Consider the following 19,498-nt stretch of genomic DNA (forward strand, 5'->3'; position numbering starts at 1 on the left):
GAGAGCCAGTCAAACATCTTCGGGCAGTCTCTAACATATGTCTTTACAACAGTTTAGAAAATGCACTGATCATTTCGCAATTAGTAAACCTTCAGGAAACCTACACATGTTGATTCTGGCACCCAAAAATTATTAAAAACATATTCAAGCCCATATCTTAAAGGTACACTGAGCTTGGTGCTTGTTTTATGCTCTTTACTGTAAGTTTATATTCAGGCAAGGAACAGTCATGTGCAATATTTTAGTAAAATTATTACATTTATTAGAACTAAAAAAAATTATTTCTGATATGTGTTTCAGAACATGAAATGAAAGGAAAATTGCCATGTTGCTAGGCCTGTGTTATTATAAATCACATTTAGTTTATTCCAGATCCTCTCCTCTACACTTACCTTAATATCATCAGCTTAATGAGCAATCTGGGATTTCACAGTTTAGTTATGAGTGTATTTATTCAAAGGGCATGGCACTGAGAGCTTATGACCAATCCGAAACACAGACACACCTACTGGCAGCAGGTAACTGATTTAACAAAGGAAGATAAAATAATGTCAGAAGAACACTTTAATCACAAGTGTGATAATAAGTGATCCCCTTTAACTGATTTTTAGTTTTAGTTTTTCCTCTGAGTTATCACTCTGATAATTCAATTAAAAACAATCCTTTTTTTTTTAATTTAAGTGATTTTGTTTGTTTGCACTAATTCCATCATGTTTCACCCCTGGTGGTAGTTAAACAGTGACATATTAAACAGATATGTTTAATATGTCTGCGGAGCTGGACACTGTGGTTTTAGCGATGCAGCTCATGGTGTCAAGCCAACGTGTCAATTTTCACACGTTTAGATGCAAACACAGGAACTGTGGAACAAAACTGAGCGATGCAGGTGGAAAGTGCTGGTGAAAACCACAGACAGACACTTAAAGTGTTTGATTACTTGTTTCTCTTTTTCCATATCAGTCTCATCACTCCTCTTACATCAAAGAAAAAAGAAAAGTCAGCTTATTTACTGTAACTGCGTCAGTATCCGAAATTTAACAAACTTATTCTGAAAAAAAGTGTTTGGGTTTTTTTCAGTTAGTGTAGTTTCTCCTTATACTCACTGTTAAATATCCCAATTCTTTGATCTTTGGGCTGAAGGAAGAACAGCATCTCTTTATTCCATACAATTCTCATTCTTCCATACAACACTTTGAGCATAAACGTCCGGACGGAAGTTGTGGACAGGAGGGTGTCCACCAGATCTCGAAGTGTCTGACCGTTTCTCACATTCTTATAGCTTCAGCCTCCCTCCAAAGTCCTAAAACCTAAACATCCACATTCTTTCTCTTTCAGCGAGCCTCAGTTATGACCTTGGCTTCCTGTGCAGTATGTTCTGTTCTTTCTAATCAGACAAATAAGGTCATGATTCTCTGAAAACAGTATTTCTTATAAATCAGCAGCATCATAAAACAGTGTAATGATTTCACAATCTTTAATCCAAGGCATAATGTGGCCTATAGCCGTATAATGATTCAACAATTCTTTGATTAGAAGTATAAGGTGGCATAAGATAGTATAATAATCTCACGTCACAAACAAGGAAATGAAAACCCTAACAAATGTTTTTAAATTGACTTAAAGATTTTTAGGTCAATTTATTTCTATTTCAGAGGAAAAGGAGGCCCAAAAAGGTGCCCAATAAACCAAATCAGGAAGCTGAAAAGTCTTAAATCACTAAAGTTGATCTGAAATTGAGCTTCAAATGGTGATAAAGAAAATAAATTAATGTGAATATATGTGTTGGACACTAAAATAAATATATACACACAATCGCAAAATTATAAATGTGTTTCATATTGATAATGAAAGATTATGCATGTATGTGTAGCTTACCTTGTAACCATACAGGATGTGGTTAGAAGTCATTGTAGCGAGCTGCACCATAAAAGGGTGGACGTGACACATGTGGTGTTTTGATGGCATCATGCACGCTCTGCAGAAACTTCTGTTCTTCCATGTTTTCGCATGTCTCGGACAAGCTGGTAAGAATTAATCATCGATCATTATTCTCTGACAGTCTGACGGGAGCATCAACTTGTTTTTTTTTTCCTCTATGGAGGACATGGGAGTGACATCATAAAGGGTAAAAAGGCTCCAGAGAACTCATTTCTGTACATGGCCTCAGTGCAGAGCGACACTAATCATGTATGTGGAGGATTTCTCATCACTGCAGACTTTGTGCTCACTGCTGCACACTGTACCACAGAGTAAGTCATTATTCTTCTCCAACGGCAGAATCTGACTGACAGCATTAAAACTGGTTTAGAGAGTGTATTGATTTCAATGATTACTCTTCCAGCAAACCCACGCATGTTGTACTCGGCACTCACAATCTCAAGAACTCCCATCAAGAAAAAATAACAATTGAAAAGAAATTCAAGCCCAAATTTTATCAAAGGGCTTGGCACGGTGATGACATCATGCTCCTTAAAGTAAGTATGAACTAAACTAATACTGAAACATTAAAGGTTTAAGGTGACATCATTTTGTGATCTAATTATTTACACTGCATAACAGTGCGAGCATTTCTAATGCTAACTGTCTCCAGCTTTCCAGGAAAGTTCAACTAAACAACAGAGTAAAAATAATTCCACTGCCATCTGCTAAAGTACACCTAAGAGAAAATGAAGTTTGTCAGGTGTCTGGATGGGGAAAAGCTAGAACTGATGGTAAAACTGTTAATGAGCTGAGAGTGGTGGATGTGCCTGTCGTCAACAAAACGGTCTGTAAGGAACTGTGGCATGGTCTTCCTGCTAATGTAATCTGCGCAGGTGGTTATGGCACAGACAAAGGGTTCTGTCAGGTATGTTTCCCGTCCAATCACTGACGTTGTAATTTGGCCTCTTATCGAAAACTGAAACTTAAAAAGACAACTCAAAAGTCTTCCTCCTCCTCACAGGGTGATTCAGGCGGCCCGCTGGTGTGCAAAGGAATAGCTGTTGGTATCGTTTCTTTCAACAACAACAACAGCTGTGACTATCCTGATGTACCCAACGTTTTTACAGACATCTCAAAATACCGCCCGTGGATCAACTCAATTCTAAAAAACCCAAATAGTGATAACGAAAACCCATAAAGTTTTGGTTTTGCATTATTAAAATGTAAACACGGTGCTGGCGATCGCTTCATCGGAGGAACCAAAAACAGAAATAAAAATATCTCGCAGTCCAAATTTCATCTGTAATATTGTCGTGAGGAGGCAAAAAATTTAGCCTAAAAAATAAGAAGTAAAATTCTAAAGAGAATAATTCTGTCACATGATCACTTCTACAGTTTGCTGTTCCCACAAGACTGAAGTAACACAACTGGTGTGAGTCGGTGAGAGCGGGAATGACCACACTCAGTGTTACCCCAGGAGGGCATGCAGCAACAATCATGTGGGTCTAAATAAAAGTATCAAAGGCGTTTCCCTCCCCATGTGACCACTATCAACAGTACATCATAGTAGCTGACAGGCAAACTAAAATATGGCTTTACAGTCAAGCCTAAATCTGCCAAATTGTTTCTCAAACTAATAAATTATTCATGAAAATACCAGAATCAGGTTATATACCACTGTAGTCTATTTATTTACACAATAATATCTAAAAAAAAATCCAAGAAATATTTTGTAATCTGGCATTTTAATCTTTAATCTCTTCTCCTCTCTTCTGCTCAGAAATAATCAGTTTACCAGCCAAGCACAGATAATTCAGCTTCAATACACTTATTTTTATTCCAGTAATTTTTGCTTTGCACTGAAATAACGCGAGTTGGTTCAGTGGTGATGGTCACAGCTCACAGTGGAGTCTCAGTGTGAGTGTGCATGTGCTTCCTGTCCCTGCAGGTTCTCTCTGTTCTCTGTGGTCTGGTTCACTCCAACAGTCCAGACACATGCGTGTTGCATAACTCATGATTTCATGTCACCCCATATATATCAATAACACACACACACAAAAAACTACTCAAAACAAATCAAAAGGCTGGAAAAGTGAGTGGTGCTAAAACAACAGCTCTATGAATTCTCTGTAGGCTCTTCTTCTTCGTGTGTTGCTTTCATTTTTTCCCCTGTTTCACTCTAGATGCCTAAGTATAGCGACAATAAAGGAACCTTTATCATTTGTCTCTTTGTCTGTTTATTTACTCATTTCTATTAGTGTTATTTCCTTTTTTGCAGTTTGTGTGTAATGTGTATAAGCTGACAGGCAAGAGGAAAAAGAGAAAGAAAAAGAAATAGGAAGAAAAAAAAGAGAAAACATAATAAAAGGATAGCGCACAGATAGAAAAGTGCAAAGGATCTGCACCTGTAAGAAAAACAGAAAAACATACAGAACCTGGAACAGAAGGAAATGACAAAGTACAGATACACAAATCACCTCGTCATGAGCCGAGAACCCGGCACTGCAGCTGTCTACTATCAGATGGGTCTCAAAGACAGTATTTTAGCTTCAGCAGCATGAATGTTGAAATGGCGGCTTTTAGTGGCGGAAAAGCAGACAACCTCTAAAGATCTTGCTGTGGCCTTATCTTCATGATAATGAGACTTATGCCAGATCTCTGGGTGCTCTGGTTTCCTCCCACCGGACAGGACAGAGACACACTGTAGAAGAGAGTCAGAGATTAATAATAAGTACTGATTAAATGCAGAGAGGTGCGTAAACACAAAGTGATAACAAACAGAGCTAAAACTAATATAAATGCTGGGTGTGGCTCCTCAGTGAGCAGCAGCTGTGACTATAAAGGAAAAACTGATGCAGACAAACTGTAATCTGCTGATCCTGTCACTAAATGAGTCAGTGTAACTGCACAGATATTACTCAAACATCAGCATTGCGTCAGCATTCAAATTATAGCACTTCACTGCTACAAGGCCAACTAACATTGTGGAGCACATGTTAATAAATTCCATTTTTTTATGGGAGGGTCACAGATATTTTTGATAACATATCTTTAGTTTCTACACTTCCCAGTGTTCTGATATTTTTCCACTGTGTCTGCTATAAGAGTTCCAGCAGGCGGTGCATCATTACAGCTCGAAAATGCTGTTACATCCTGTTAGTTGGGCTGTTAGTCCTTTTTAGTGTTCATCTCTAACCACCTTGTAAGCTCGGAGGGAAAGGGTTAAAGATGTTAAGCTTGGTACAAAATACCTTTCTTCTTTACTTAGAACTTTTAGTCAGACAAAATGATTTTTTTAAAATGTTTTAGTATGAACTGTCTCTACTACAAATTTGTATTTCTTGCCATTTATTTACACAAAGATGCAGACTAGACACTGAGACATAGAGACTGACTGGAGAGACAGAGAGAACATACAGACAAGACTGACTAGACGAGGAACACGAGAAAAGCAAAGTAACAGAAACCAAAATCCTAGGACTAAAAATATAACACAAGCAGAACCAAAACTCATGAATAACAATAATCAAAGAATATAAATTAATCAACAATCCATAAACACTGAGCCAGAGGATTCAGGACCATGACAGCTGCACTGTAATACTTTCCAAGGTATTTATCCAAATACACAACAGTTCATCTGAAGGCAATGAGGGAAAAAAAGCACCATGCTGAAAGACCTTTACTGAAAAGGGGATGTAAATTTAACGAGTTTTGATCAGCGCCTTTAGCTTAAATCGTGTTTTTGATGAATGCTGATAACTTCAAACACATGTTTTGGAAAATGACCAAACGACATCCATGAAATGATTTCAGCAAAATGTGATAAAATTGATATAAGTCCGTAAGTACAAACCACATAAAAGGATCGACTTCAACATATTAATACATTTCTGCAATCTAAAAACTGAATATTGATCCTTTAACTTATATTACAGTTTTTCTCAATTGCTTAAACACTATAACCAGGCCTCTAAACTAAAATTTCAAAACCATAAACGCTATTGGTCAAAAAGCTCACCCATTTCCCTGAACTATAAACACTATTCCCTGCTTTGACACATGACTCAAATTTGGTGAACTGGTACTGCAAAACTCTACACACAAATCCCTACATTTTACAGTGCTTACACCATGTAGTCATGTAGAAAGCACTAGCATGCAATAATGTTAACTTAAGTCAGCATAGCTTGAGCCCAATTAGCACACAATTAACCAGGTGGAAACACTAGGAGTCAAAATTTAGCACACACCAATCAGAACCTGCGATGGATAGATAAAAGGGCCAAAGTCAGCTCATTCAGGTTTGAAACAATGGATCCAAAGAGATGCAAAGGAAGAGGACGTGGTGGAGAAAGAGGACATGGTGAAAGAGGAGGAGGAGGAGGAGGAGGAGGAGGAGGAGGAGGTGGAGAACGACGGCGACAAGGAAGGGGAAGAGCAAGGGCACGAAGACAGTCAGTCTCGGATGAAATTCGAGCCACTTTAGTTGACCATGTCCTTGTCCATGGGATGACTATGAGGAGGCTGGGCAACGAGTACAACCAAATTTGAGTCGCTTCACTGTTGCCTCCATCATCAGAACCTTCAGGGAGGAAAACAGGTAGGTGTACTTGCAGTAAGACTGCTTTGTACAGTAACGTTTAAGTTACTGAATTTATGTGTCTTGAGTTTCAGTATGTTTCCATTATTTTCCTGTAAAATGAATGTGTGACAGTTACAGTAATGAGTGCTTCTATTTTTGTAGGACACAGAGACGACCACCTGGTGGAGGCAGGTTAAGGCTTTTGTCGGAGGAGCAAGAGAGGGAACTTGTAAACATGGTAATTGCAAATAATGTAATCCGCCTGCAAGAGATTCAAAGGAGAGTGATTGAGGATGATCATCTTTTCGAGGCATAAATGCCATCAGCCTCTCCACAATTGACCGCATCCTCCGAAAGAATCAATTCCGGATGAAACAGGCATACCGAGTCCCTTTCGAACGAAACTCTGACAGAGTGAAAAACCAACGTGTGGAATATGTTCAGGTATGAGTTTTGATACTGTATAAGGTATTGTGTACCATCACAGCATGGCAGTTTATGCTGCCATTTCAGCACTCTTGAACTTTGGTTCAGGGTACCGATTGACTCTACTGTGTTATGTGTTTTGCAGAGAATCTTTGAGATTGAAGGACGGCCTGTTCCCCATGAAATGATCTTTGTGGATGAGGCAGGTTTTAACCTGACCAAAAGAAGGAAAAGGGGAGGAACATAATTGGCCATCGGGCTATTGTAAATGTCCCTGGTCAGCGTGGGGGAATGTCACTATGTGCGCAGCCATCAGCCAACGAGGGTACTCCACCGCCATGCCGTACTAGGACCCTATAACACTATGCTTCTCCTTGCTTTTCTTGATGGTTTAAGACAACATATGTTCCAGCTGGACTACAGGGAACCAGCACAGCCAGAGCAGCCTCACTACGTTGTTGTGTGGGATAACGTCAGCTTCCATCGCGCTGCTCTGGTTCGTGACTGGTTTACCAATAACCCAAGGTTTTCTAATATCTTTCTGCCTGCATACTCCCCTTTCTAAACCCGATAGAGGAGTTATTTTCGGCATGGCGGTGGAAAGTGTATGACCGAGAACCTTATGTCCGTGTTCACCTCCTTCAGGCCATGGAAGAGGCCTGCCTAGACATATCAGTAGATGCATGCCAGGGGTGGATCAGGCATGCAAGAGGATTTTACCCCGCTGCCTGGCTGGGGCCAATATAGCCTGTGATGTGGATGAGATTCTCTGGCCTGACCCAGACCAAAGACAAGATGCTGTGGTGGGATAATGTTTCTGGTGTGTGTTGTACTGTATAGTACATGAATGACAATGTGCCACTGTACATACATTGGTTGCGTCTTTTGTGTTTATCATGTGACAAGGGTTTTGAAGGGAGAACCATAAGCAACCTAATTGTTTTGGAACTATTGTTTTGAATTAATTGTACCAGTGTGCAAAACTCTGTTGTAGTGTGTGTGTTTTTGAGGGCTTGTGTTTGATGTCTGAGGGCAAAGTTCGGTTTTTCAGCAGGAGTGAATAGTTTTGGGTGTAGAGCTTCATTTTGACCTGGAAATAGGATGTTTGGGGAATTGAGTGAGATGTTATGGATTTGTGTTTACTGTTGTGCGGATATGAGGCGTAGTTTCAAGAAATGTGTTTTAGCAATCGAGAAAAACTGTAATTATCTCCATCTGCATTACACTTCATATCTTCTGTTAAAAATAAATACTGCAATATTTTGATTTGGAAATTTAGGAAAAGTGAACCTCAGGTTCTTACCCAGAGCAGTGAGCAGCCGTCAGGACCCACTGTGGGTGGATTAATGTCCCCCCACACATATATTTCTTGCTTGTCAAAAAAGCCATGAAGGGCAGCGAGTGTGGCTTAACTTCCTTCCCTCCAATAATCTCAGAACCATGACCTAAAACCAAAAAAATATCCAGTCACATAAGAAAATCAGCATATTTTTAAGTCAGTAATGTAAACTAAAGTACAAAACATCATTCACCTGACTGGATGATGGAAAGAAGCATGCACAAGATGAAAACACTGAAATTCCTCAGGCAGAACATGTCGTCTCACCTCTTGCTGAGCGGATGTTGAATTCACTGAAGTCCACTGTGATGCACAGTAGGGCTGGGTATCGTCACTGATTTCTAGAATCGATTTGTTTCCGAATCACAAGGTCCCAAATCGATTTGATCCACGATTCGATTCAATTCGATTGGATTCGATTCAATTAAATTCGATTTGAATCTGGGAAATTTTGACAGTCAGAAATATTATAATTCAGATCAGTACATTTACATATTTTTGTATCTATAGAAAGGAAGCTGACACACGCAAGACTTTATCAAAGGTGTGAGCGTCACATCAGATGCCTTTGTGTCAAAGTAGCTGAAGATAAAACACAGAAAAACATGAAGGTGGTTTTCCTGGCCTGGGATTTTATAAAAATATTCTGCAGTACATCAAAAACGAAAGAAAACCATTAATCAACATATGAACGTTACCTCTGACGTTACAGCGGTTTTATTAGAGACACGGCTAAGCGTTTTGCATTTTGCATAATTTTAAAAAGTTTAAATTTGTTCAGTATTGAACGGCAGAAATTAGGTTTTCTTTTCGGAAGTATGTAAAACGAAAAAAAAAACAAAACAGCGTCCGACAGCGCTGTAAACAACAGTAGACTTGTGCGTAACAAGCAAGCGAATAATGCAGAAAACAGATTTTTAGACGGGAAACTGTTCTTGAAGTACACACAGAGAGAGAGAGAGAGAGAGAGAGAGAGCTGTGCATGAAGTGTGATTTTATCGTGGTGGAAGCCATCCATCCATCCATCCATCCTCATCCGCTTTATCCGAAGTCGGGTCGCGGGGGCAGCAGCCTAAGCAGAGAAGCCCAGACCTCCCTCTTCCCAGCCACCTCCTCCAGCTCATCCGGGGAACACCAAGGCGTTCCCAGGCCAGCCGAGATATAATCTCTCCAGCGCGTCCTGGGTCTGCCCTGGGCCTCCTCCCGGTGGGACATGCCCGAACACCTCACCCAGGAGGCGCCCAGGGGCATCCTTGTCAGATGCCCGAACCACCTCAACTGGCTCCTTTCGATGTGGAGGAGCAGCGGCTCTACTCTGAGCCCCTCCCGGATGGCCGAACTTCTCACCCTATCTCTAAGGGAGAGGCCAGCCACCCTTCGGAGGAAGCTCATTTCTGCCGCTTGTATCCGCGATCTCGTTCTTTCGGTCACTACCCACAGCTCGTGGCCATAGGTGAGGGTCGGGACGTAGATCGACCGGTAAATTGAGAGCTTCGCTTTTACACTCAGCTCCCTCTTCACCACGACGGACCGGTGCAGCGTCCGCATCACTGCAGCCGCAGCACCAATCCGTCTGTCGATCTCCGGCTCCCTTCAAGACTGGCAATAGGGACATGGAATGTCGTGGTGGAAGCAAAACAGTAAAAGTCAGAGTGATTTCATGACGATGTTTATGTGAAGCGTAGTTTAGATCGTCTTTTGCTGCTGGTTCAGTCAATATTGTTTGGAGAGAGATAAAACTAACAGCTTTAGAATCAGCGCAAAAAGGGCGTGAACACAAAGCGCGGACCCGCCGAAACATCAGAATCAGCGAGCTGTCGGCTTTCAGCCCCGACCGTGTCCGTACAGTTGTTGTGCCAAAAAGTGACTGTCTGCCAGAAAGTGATTGCCGTCCGCGGGAGCGCGCGCAGCCGCTTAAAGCTGCAGCGCCCGTCGGGTGAGAAAGGCGACATCTCACTGATTCTGATCCGCGGGTCCGCGCTGTGTGTTTACGTCCTTGTGCAGAATCCGTGTACCTGCTCTCATTTACTGTCTTAGCTGTTTGGTGGTTGTTGAAATTTTGTGAGGTTTCACCTGAGATTCTGGCGTTTCGGGCAAAATAAATTTATATTAAAAAATCGATTCAGGATTTTAATGAATCGATTTCACGTTATCCAAGCCAGAATCGATTTTAATCGATGAATCGATTATTAAAACCCACCCCTAATGCACAGCTTTATACACTGAGCAGACACCACACACACACACACACACACACACACACACACAGCCAGAAGTGCTATTAATGTGTTATAACAATCATCAGTAGTTTTGAAATTAAAAAATATAATTTGCCAATTTGTTCACACATTAATCATATTTGCTTTTCAATAATCATCATTAATTTTGTAGTTTTACCAGTATTACTGTGAACTGGGTTGAAGCCACACAGTGCCCACAAAATATATCAGAGATCACCACCTAGTGGTTTAATATGAATATTGCGTGTCAGTGACACAATGAGGCTAGGATCATAAAAGCAAAGATATTTGATTGATTATTAGCCCTGAAATATCTGTGACAGCTGTGTCTGATTTACAGTGATTTTGAGATGTTAAGTCATTTCCATCCTTTTGGCAAAATCCAACACCATTAGCATTTCTCTCCTTAACACCATACCTAATCAACACCTAATCAACACCTCCTCATTGCCTCTGCTCCCTTCACCTGCACTGTCTACTGCTTCATCCAACTGACTTCAGCATCATGCCTTCAATTTCCAGCTTCAAACTCATGATTCTTTCCTCTCTTTACCGCCACAGCACTATTCACATAATCTTCATTCAAGAGACCAAGCTCCATAATAATGCCTCCTACAGAAGAGTCGTAGTGCCCTCCTACAAGACAAATCCTGCAACCCTCTCTCCATAAACAGTTCACACAATGGAAGAAATGGTCCCAAGGAGGTGCTAAATGAAAAGGCATCTCCTTCCTGTTTTTACATTGCTGGTGGACAGATTATGAGCCAAGTACCATAATGTTATTAATCTTGGTTCAAATACGAAATCAGTAACTCGGTGGGAGACTGTTGTTCATTTAACTTTGAATTTTTACAGTGTTGCAAAATGTTTCAACAACCCAGCTTTTTGAAGGTTTAGACACGGAACACGTTGCCTGATTGTGTAAAGAGTTGTGGTGTGAAAGACTGTGAGAAACTTGCAACCATTAAACAGCCCATGTGTTTCAGGATGATGGGGTAGTGTAATAATGATGAGCAAGATAATGTAAAGATGACACAAGTGCCCAAAAAAACAGGATGCGGTTAGAAGTCAAAATGTGATAATCAGATTTAACAGAGCAACTGCTGTATAAAAGATCCACTTCACACTTGTGCCAACACAGATTCACCTTTTTGCTGGCATCATGCTCAGTCTGCAAAAAATCCTGCTCCTCCATGTTCTGGCATGTCTCGGACAACTCGGTAAGATCTGCAAAACTTTGTTATTGTCCTCCGATTGTTTAATGGAACGTTAACTTCATTTTGGTTTCCTTTATTTTACTTTTTTCAGCACATGGAAGTGACATCATACATGGTGAAAAAGCCCCAGAGAACTCGATGCTGTACATGGCCTCTGTGCAGGACAATGAGGGTGAACATGTTTGTGGAGGATTTCTCATCACCGAGGACTTTGTAGTCTCGGCTGCACACTGTGATGACTCGTGAGTAATCAAACATCTTCTGCTGTAATCTCTGACTCATAACATTAAAACACATTTAGAAAATGTATTGATTTGCTGTCATTGATTACTCTTTCAGGAGCCTCACTTACGTTGTTCTCGGCAACCACAATCTCAAGAACGGCAATCATCAAAAAATAAAGATTGAAAAGAAAATCATACATAAAAATTATCAACACGTTGGACTGGGTAATGACATCATGCTGATTAAAGTAAGTACATGTTCATGTTCACAACAGTTTACATGTGGTTTTATTATTCATATCTAAAGAACTATCGTATAACCATAGATATATTTTTTACTTCATGTTGTGTCTCCAGCTGTCTGAGAAAGTTGAACTGGGCCACGGAGTACGAGTAATCCAAATTCCACATGCTGAAATAAACCTAAAAGAAAACCAAGTGTGTCAGGTGGCTGGATGGGGAAAAACTAAAACTGAAGGTGAACTTGTTGATGAGCTGATGGTGGCGAACGTGTCTGTCATTACATCGAAGAACTGTGAGGACCAATGGATGATTCTTCCTGCCAATGTTATCTGTGCAGGTGGATATGAAACAACCAAAGGATTCTGTCAGGTATGTTTTCTGTCCTTTCACTTTAAAATGGTTTCATGTTCACAAATGTTAAGAACATAAAAATAATGAATATGAACTGATAAATAAAAATTCTTCCTCCTCACAGGGAGATTCTGGTGGTCCTCTGGTGTGCCATGGGTTTGCTGTTGGTATCGTTTCTTTCAACTACTATAAAAACTGCAAGTACCCCAGTAAACCCAACGTCTATACGGACATCTCAAAATACCGTAAATGGATCGACGAGGTTCTGAGAAATTTTTTTGAGTAAAACACTTAAAGTTTACCTCAGGTTTTTCTTTTCACAAGTTTTTTCTTTTCATCAGTTTAACAAAAATTAAAATACAAACATATCCCACACTCGATCTGTCATTTTCTTTCTGTAACAGCCAAAAGGCTGAATTTTTAATATTATTTCTGCCTTTGTAGTGGACCACGCTTCAGTTTGCCTGTGATGAAAGAGATATTTGCATCCCTGTATGTTTTATTTGCTTCTCAAAATTGTAATTCAGTTTTTTCCAATTAAACTGAAGTTCAGTGTCAAAAGAAGCAATCAAATTCAGACATGAACAGCTCTTCTGGTACAGCTTTATCATTTGTACATTTTTTTCGTTGATGAATTATATTCATAATATAATTTTAGGTCTCCAGGTGTTACCATGGATACAGGTCAATGACTGTAGAGCCACGTTCTTCTACCAGAAAATGAGAAAATACATTTCATAACATTTCATTTTTTATATTACTTGTTTATTGCTCTATGAATGATGAACAGAAGCGTACTACAGTAAAGCTCAAAAACATGCTGGTTTCAGGGAATGACTACTTTTTGGTATTTAAGTAATATGAGGATTTTGTCGGCTTACTGTCGGCTCCAACATGTACTCGCTGGAGATTCTGTTTGTTTTTGTGTGAAATGCATTACACAACACTTGGTTGTCCTCGCGCTCACAAGTCACCACCTGATGTTTGTGGAGAGGGGTGATTATTGGCAAAAAGTCATAAGATTTGAGGGGTGTAGTAGAATGACCTGGTTTGCAGTGGCTTGGATTTTTTTTATACTGCACACACCTGTGCTGGCAGATTTTATCAAACATTTTAATAACTTCATCTACTGAAATAGAATGTTCTAGTGGTTCAACAGAGACCCATACAAATCTTCCTCTGAACTTCAGTGCAGGGCAATGAGGCTCAAACAACAACACACTAGATTTCATTTATGTGCATTATATCTTACTACAGCTGGAGTACAGATTTATGATGATGAGGATAATGAATAATAAATTCACATTAAATGCTGCAGATGCTTAATGAATGATAATTCAACAGATGAAAAGTGTACGTGCAGTTTTACTAACAGCAGTAATAGTTTCATAACTGTGAGTGTAGAGCATTGACTCTTAATCTAAAACACAAAGGCAAATAGTATACAGGGAGTGCAGAATTATTAGGCAAGTTGTATTTTTGAGGAATAATTTTATTATTGAACAACAACCATGTTCTCAATGAACCCAAAAAACTCATTAATATCAAAGCTGAATGTTTTTGGAAGTAGTTTTAGTTTGTTTGTAGTTTTAGCTATTTTAGGGGATATCTCTGTGTGCAGGTGACTATTACTGTGCATAATTATTAGGCAACTTAACAAAAACAAATATATACCCATTTCAATTATTTATTTTTACCAGTGAAACCAATATAACATCTCCACATTCACAAATATACATTTCTGACATTCAAAAACAAAACAAAAACAAATCAGCGACCAATATAGCCACCTTTCTTTGCAAGGACACTCAAAAGCCTGCCATCCATGGATTCTGTCAGTGTTTTGATCTGTTCACCATCAACATTATGTGCAGCAGCAACCACAGCCTCCCAGACACTGTTCAGAGAGGTGTACTGTTTTCCTCCTTGTAAATCTCACATTTGATGATGGACCACAGGTTCTCAATGGGGTTCAGATCAGGTGAACAAGGAGGCCATGTCATTAGTTTTTCTTCTTTATACCCTTTCTTGCCAGCCACGCTGTGGAGTACTTGGACGCGTGTGATGGAGCATTGTCCTGCATGAAAATCATGTTTTTTTTTGAAGGATGCAGACTTCTTCCTGTACCACTGCTTGAAGAAGGTGTCTTCCAGAAACTGGCAGTAGGACTGGGAGTTGAGCTTGACTCCATCCTCAACCCGAAAAGGCCCCACAAGCTCACCTTTTGATGATACCAGCCCAAACCAGTACTCCACCTCCACCTTGCTGGCGTCTGAGTCGGACTGGAGCTCTCTGCCCTTTACCAATCCAGCCACGGGCCCATCCATCTGGCCCATCAAGACTCACTCTCATTTCATCAGTCCATAAAACCTTAGAAAAATCAGTCTTGAGATATTTCTTGGCCCAGTCTTGACATTTCAGCTTGTGTGTCTTGTTCAGTGGTGGTCGTGTTTCAGCCTTTCTTACCTTGGCCATGTCTCTGAGTATTGCACACCTTGTGCTTTTGGGCACTCCAGTGATGTTGCAGCTCTGAAATATGGCCAAACTGGTGGCAAGTGGCATCTTGGCAGCTGCACGCTTGACTTTTCTCAGTTCATGGGCAGTTATTTTGCGCCTTGGTTTTTCCACACGCTTCTTGCGACCCTGTTGACTATTTTGAATGAAACGCTTGATTGTTCGATGATCACGCTTCAGAAGCTTTGCAATTTTAAGACTGCTGCATCCCTCTGCAAGATATCTCACTATTTTTGACTTTTCTGAGCCTGTCAAGTCCTTCTTTTGACCCATTTTGCCAAAGGAAAGGAGGTTGCCTAATAATTATGCACACCTGATATAGGGTGTTGATGTCATTAGACCACACCCTTCTCATTACAGAGATGCACATCACCTAATATGCTTAATTGGTAGTAGGCTTTCGAGCCTATACAGCTTGGAGTAAGACAACATGCATGAAGAGGATGATGTGGACAAAATACTCATTTGCCTAATAATTCTGCACTCCCTGTATATCCTGCCTGCAGACTCACAGGCAGGACTTTAACTCAAAAAACACAGCTCTTATTGCTGGATATGAAGAGAGGTTGAAAGAGTACTAAAATATTCTACTCAAGTAAAAGTAATATTACTTTGATGAAATTTTACTCAAGTACAAGTAAAATTACCTGTCTAAAAATTTACTCAAGTAAAAGTAAAAAGTAGCTAATTAAAAATGTACTCAGAGCAAAAGTTAAATAGTTTTTTGTTTGTTTGGTTTTTTTGGCAGCAGGAGGACAATGGGAGATAAATCTCAACGTATTTGTTTTTTAATTAAAAGAAAACAAATTAAAGTGCAATGGCAGTTAAACTGGGTAATGGTCACATGTGCTGTGTGACAAATAAAACCAAACTGTCAGGTATCACAGTGTTTTCAAGACAAAACTGTCATTCTTTCATATGAGATTGTGTTCTAACTGTCAAATAATAGAACAAGTCAAATGAACTTAAAACTTTTCAAATGAACCGTACAGCAGCTGTTATAAAAAATTATATTTTTTTATTGATCCTGCCCTATGTTGGGATTTCGGATTCCCTCCCTGATCCTTTTATTCTGACCTGGTACAAGAAAACGACTCGAGACAGAACAATTCAATTCAACAACTCTTTATTTCACCATGTACATAGTGGATGTGCACAGCATAACAGCCTAAACAGATCCGAGGGGCAGTCCCTGGATCCATTACATTTATACTTCTTTCAGAGTTCCTCATTCAGCATCTGCCTATCCTGGTTTCTTAGTACACTGTGTTGTTGCCCCATTCTTCATGCACAGTTTTAATACAAACCCCTCCTTGTATGGTTCAATTCAATTCAATTCAATTCAATTTTATTTATATAGCGCCAAATCACAACAAAAGTCGCCTCAAGGCGCTGGTTATCTGCCCCAACTTCTATTTCTATTTCCCTGCACATGCCTTCATTTCCTCTATGTGTGGGTGGCCTTTACATGAACTCTCTATGTACCTTGAGCCTCGCCACTAAGTTCTGCTTCCCCTACTACGCTGGTCTATGTCTCTGTCTATACTTATCCAGATGTGTTAGACAACTGTTAGTTCTGCTTTTTCTGCACCCTTTCTTATAATGCTATTTTCTCTGTCTGACTACTTCTCTCTTAGAGCCACACAGAAACCTACCCTTACAAGAAGGCCTGATCTTAAGATGACCCTCTCATACCTTAATGCAACAACATTCTATTGCTAATTTTTATAATGCAGCAAGCTAATGCTATCAAGCTATATAAGAATTCCACAATACCTACTGTACCTTTAGATTAGAGTTCCTTTGTGTCCATCCTACACTGTTACTCTTTAGATTTCTTGTTAATTTTGAGGAGCAGTTGATTTTCAAAGTTAGTAGTTTATCCTTGCTCACTTTGCAGTGAACAGTAGTCCAGCACAGCTAAAGAGGCAGCTGAGGCAGGCAGGCCAGTGTTGTGAGGTGGTTTGTTTGATGTGGAGGGAGGCTGGTACTCATTTTATTTATGAAAGCGAAAACAAAATTCAAACATTGATTCAATTCAAATAAAACAGAAAGCAATAAATCTCTACATCCTTGTGCACTGCTTTTAAATATGTATTATCGTCAGATTTATATATTTTTTAGTTTAAGTTATTGTAACAGCATCAGTGTTTGTTCCTTAAAGGTTCTTCTTGTAATTGGATTTAGCTAAATTTAATAAAGATCTTCATCATTAGGGGGCAGTGTTTGGTGATAATGTTTGCTGCTGTAGTGAGGAACAAGTGGATTTAGTGTTTGTTAGGAGAAAGTGGTAGTTCGATGGTGAGAACTGTCTGTAAGCGCCAGACATCTGCTTTATGTTTTTATTTACGATTGAGTTCATGTTTGTTTTATAATTCATAGATTCATTACATAAGTCATCTTTTCAGGATTAATTAATGTGAAAATATATGTGTTTACATAAAGTAATTATGTGTGCCTATGCCAAGAGGCACACATATTACTATTCGTCGGATTTATTATGTGTGCCTATGCCAAGAGGCACACATATTACTATTCCTCGGATTTATTATTATTATTATTATTATTATTATTCTCCAGTAGCTTCATATATGTTACCTCATTTTGTGCGGCCGGATCTGGAATGGTGTGCTATGACTTTTGGTGTTTATGAATTTTATAGTTTTTAAATATTAATATTTTAGCGAAAATTTTCCCGCTCCTCTGCCGAACAGTTTTGACATTAGGGTTACATATGTTAGATCATTTTGTGCGGCTGGAGCTGGACTATTATGTCATGACTTTTGGTGTTTATGACTTTTATAGTTTTTTAAATATTAATATTTTAGTGCAAATTTAGGCCAATTCATCTTTTGGCGCCAAATAAACAGACTTCATTTGTGGTGTGTTGGCTCCATCTTTTGGTCCCATTGAAACAAATTTCAAACTTCATTTGTGGTGTGTTGGCTCTCTCTAGTGGTATGCCGGGAGTGGTACAGCCTGTCTACCCTTATTTGGATACCGTAATGATGACAATATCAATGGCGCCGCACAGCCTCGCTGCTTTCAGGAACCATTGGAGGTTTTAAGGTTGCGCGAACCATTGAATAGTTACGGTAAACACAATGGCTTCTATGCTTGGTGGAAAACTCCATATCCCACAATTCATAGCACACCTCTGCCGAGTTAAACAATGGCGGCCACCACTTCGTTTTATATGTCTTTTATTAGTGTTTCTAGGTCACAAAATAAACTTTTAAGATATTTTCAGGCGAGAATGTAGGTGTGTAAACTTCAAATATCTGCTTGTTTTATCAAGACATCCCATATTAGCAACAGTGCTCTGACGACCTCGGTCCTGCCTGACAGCTAGCCGGCTACCTAGCTAGCTGCCGCGCTTGGCTGCAAATGGACAGCGAGGGACTCTCTCTCCTTTCACCTCCCGGTCTCTCGCAAATGCTCGCACAGAATCGGAGTTACAGCTGGATGTGGAAAAAATAACTGAGTTGTTTGGTGGTGCTATAATGCGGAGCTACAACAGTGGGCAGCTATCCACCGTGTATGACAGAAAGGACATGCCGCGACCACCGATCAACCGGTGTTTGCTAACGCGAGGTCAATCGTGGATCAGGGAAAGCGAAGGCAGGAGCGTGAGGTGAACTGAATTTCAGGTAAGAAGTTATGACCTGCACTCTATTTGGGTCAGATATAAACCGAGTTTAGGTGTAATTTATTTTCGTTGACCTTTACAATCGTATTGCCACGGGGAGTTTATATACAGCTGTGTGCACTAAGTTACTGACGTTGGACTTTATTTTATTCATTAGGGTTAGTTCATAGAGTTGCCGTGCTGTACAAACAGAATCGTCCCACATTCAGAGAAAACATTATGATTTATTCTGTCGTTACGAAGACTCCCCTGTCATTCTCTCGCGTGTTGAAACGTCAATCATGAAACTGATCAATGATCGGCTGTTCGCTCTTATTTATCACGCTAAACAACAGCAGCACGTTTAAGCTTGACCAGCTGTTGTTAGAATTCTTTTGATTTTAATTTCTAGTATCAGCTGATGTTTGCTGGAGCATGAAGATGAAATCAGGAGATGTCCTTACTGAATCATCAGAGCTGAACTGGTGATGGAGAAACAGGTTTACACTTTAGGTGACATGAATGAGTTGAAGGAAGTTATGAGTTGTTTCTGAGAGACAAAGACCAAGCTCCTTTTTGTGTAGCTGACAGCTGGTAACTGTGCAGGGGCGGATCTAGCAAAGCTTTTACGGGGGGGCAGCTAGGGCATTAACAGAGAAAGGTGGACACAAAGATATACTTTTCTTTCTTACTCTCATATAAAATATTTAGCTTTTATTAAATAGTTATCTGAATCTCACAACCAAAGTTTGTATAATAATACACAAGATTGGCTGTAGACCATTGTTCATAATTCAGAACACTGTGTAAA

The 19,498-nt window shown here is 39.8% G+C and overlaps 2 protein-coding genes across 2 annotated transcripts; both read left to right on the forward strand.

Annotated features, from left to right (window-relative positions):
- Positions 1 to 1,134: 1,134 nt before the first annotated feature.
- On the forward strand, positions 1,135 to 4,142 carry LOC116323273 (mast cell protease 4-like). The gene is made up of 5 exons (XM_031743558.2): positions 1,135 to 2,024; positions 2,102 to 2,249; positions 2,342 to 2,474; positions 2,591 to 2,845; positions 2,942 to 4,142. The coding sequence occupies exons 1-5, from the start codon at positions 1,946 to 1,948 to the stop codon at positions 3,116 to 3,118; spliced, it is 792 nt and encodes a 263-aa protein (XP_031599418.1). The 5' UTR covers positions 1,135 to 1,945; the 3' UTR covers positions 3,119 to 4,142.
- A 7,494-nt stretch (positions 4,143 to 11,636) lies between these two features.
- LOC116323276 (granzyme B(G,H)-like) lies at positions 11,637 to 13,152 on the forward strand. Its single transcript, XM_031743563.2, has 5 exons — positions 11,637 to 11,730; positions 11,819 to 11,969; positions 12,067 to 12,199; positions 12,309 to 12,563; positions 12,670 to 13,152. The coding sequence occupies exons 1-5, from the start codon at positions 11,673 to 11,675 to the stop codon at positions 12,829 to 12,831; spliced, it is 759 nt and encodes a 252-aa protein (XP_031599423.1). The 5' UTR covers positions 11,637 to 11,672; the 3' UTR covers positions 12,832 to 13,152.
- Positions 13,153 to 19,498: the final 6,346 nt, after the last annotated feature.

This window comes from Oreochromis aureus, linkage group 23 (assembly GCF_013358895.1).
Source record: "Oreochromis aureus strain Israel breed Guangdong linkage group 23, ZZ_aureus, whole genome shotgun sequence".
NCBI classification, from domain to species: Eukaryota; Metazoa; Chordata; class Actinopteri; order Cichliformes; family Cichlidae; genus Oreochromis; species Oreochromis aureus.

What these genes read in the sequence shown, in the direction of transcription:
- LOC116323273 (XM_031743558.2), top strand. Translation starts at nt 1,946, where the DNA reads ATGTGGTGTTTTGATGGCATCATGCACGCTCTGCAGAAACTTCTGTTC. An exon ending in ATGACATCATGCTCCTTAAA is followed by an intron (nt 2,475 to 2,590) that starts GTAAGTATGAAC and finishes AACTGTCTCCAG; the next exon opens with CTTTCCAGGAAAGTTCAACT. An exon ending in CAGACAAAGGGTTCTGTCAG is followed by an intron (nt 2,846 to 2,941) that starts GTATGTTTCCCG and finishes TCCTCCTCACAG; the next exon opens with GGTGATTCAGGCGGCCCGCT.
- LOC116323276 (XM_031743563.2), top strand. Translation starts at nt 11,673, where the DNA reads ATGCTCAGTCTGCAAAAAATCCTGCTCCTCCATGTTCTGGCATGTCTC. An exon ending in ATGACATCATGCTGATTAAA is followed by an intron (nt 12,200 to 12,308) that starts GTAAGTACATGT and finishes TTGTGTCTCCAG; the next exon opens with CTGTCTGAGAAAGTTGAACT. An exon ending in CAACCAAAGGATTCTGTCAG is followed by an intron (nt 12,564 to 12,669) that starts GTATGTTTTCTG and finishes TCCTCCTCACAG; the next exon opens with GGAGATTCTGGTGGTCCTCT.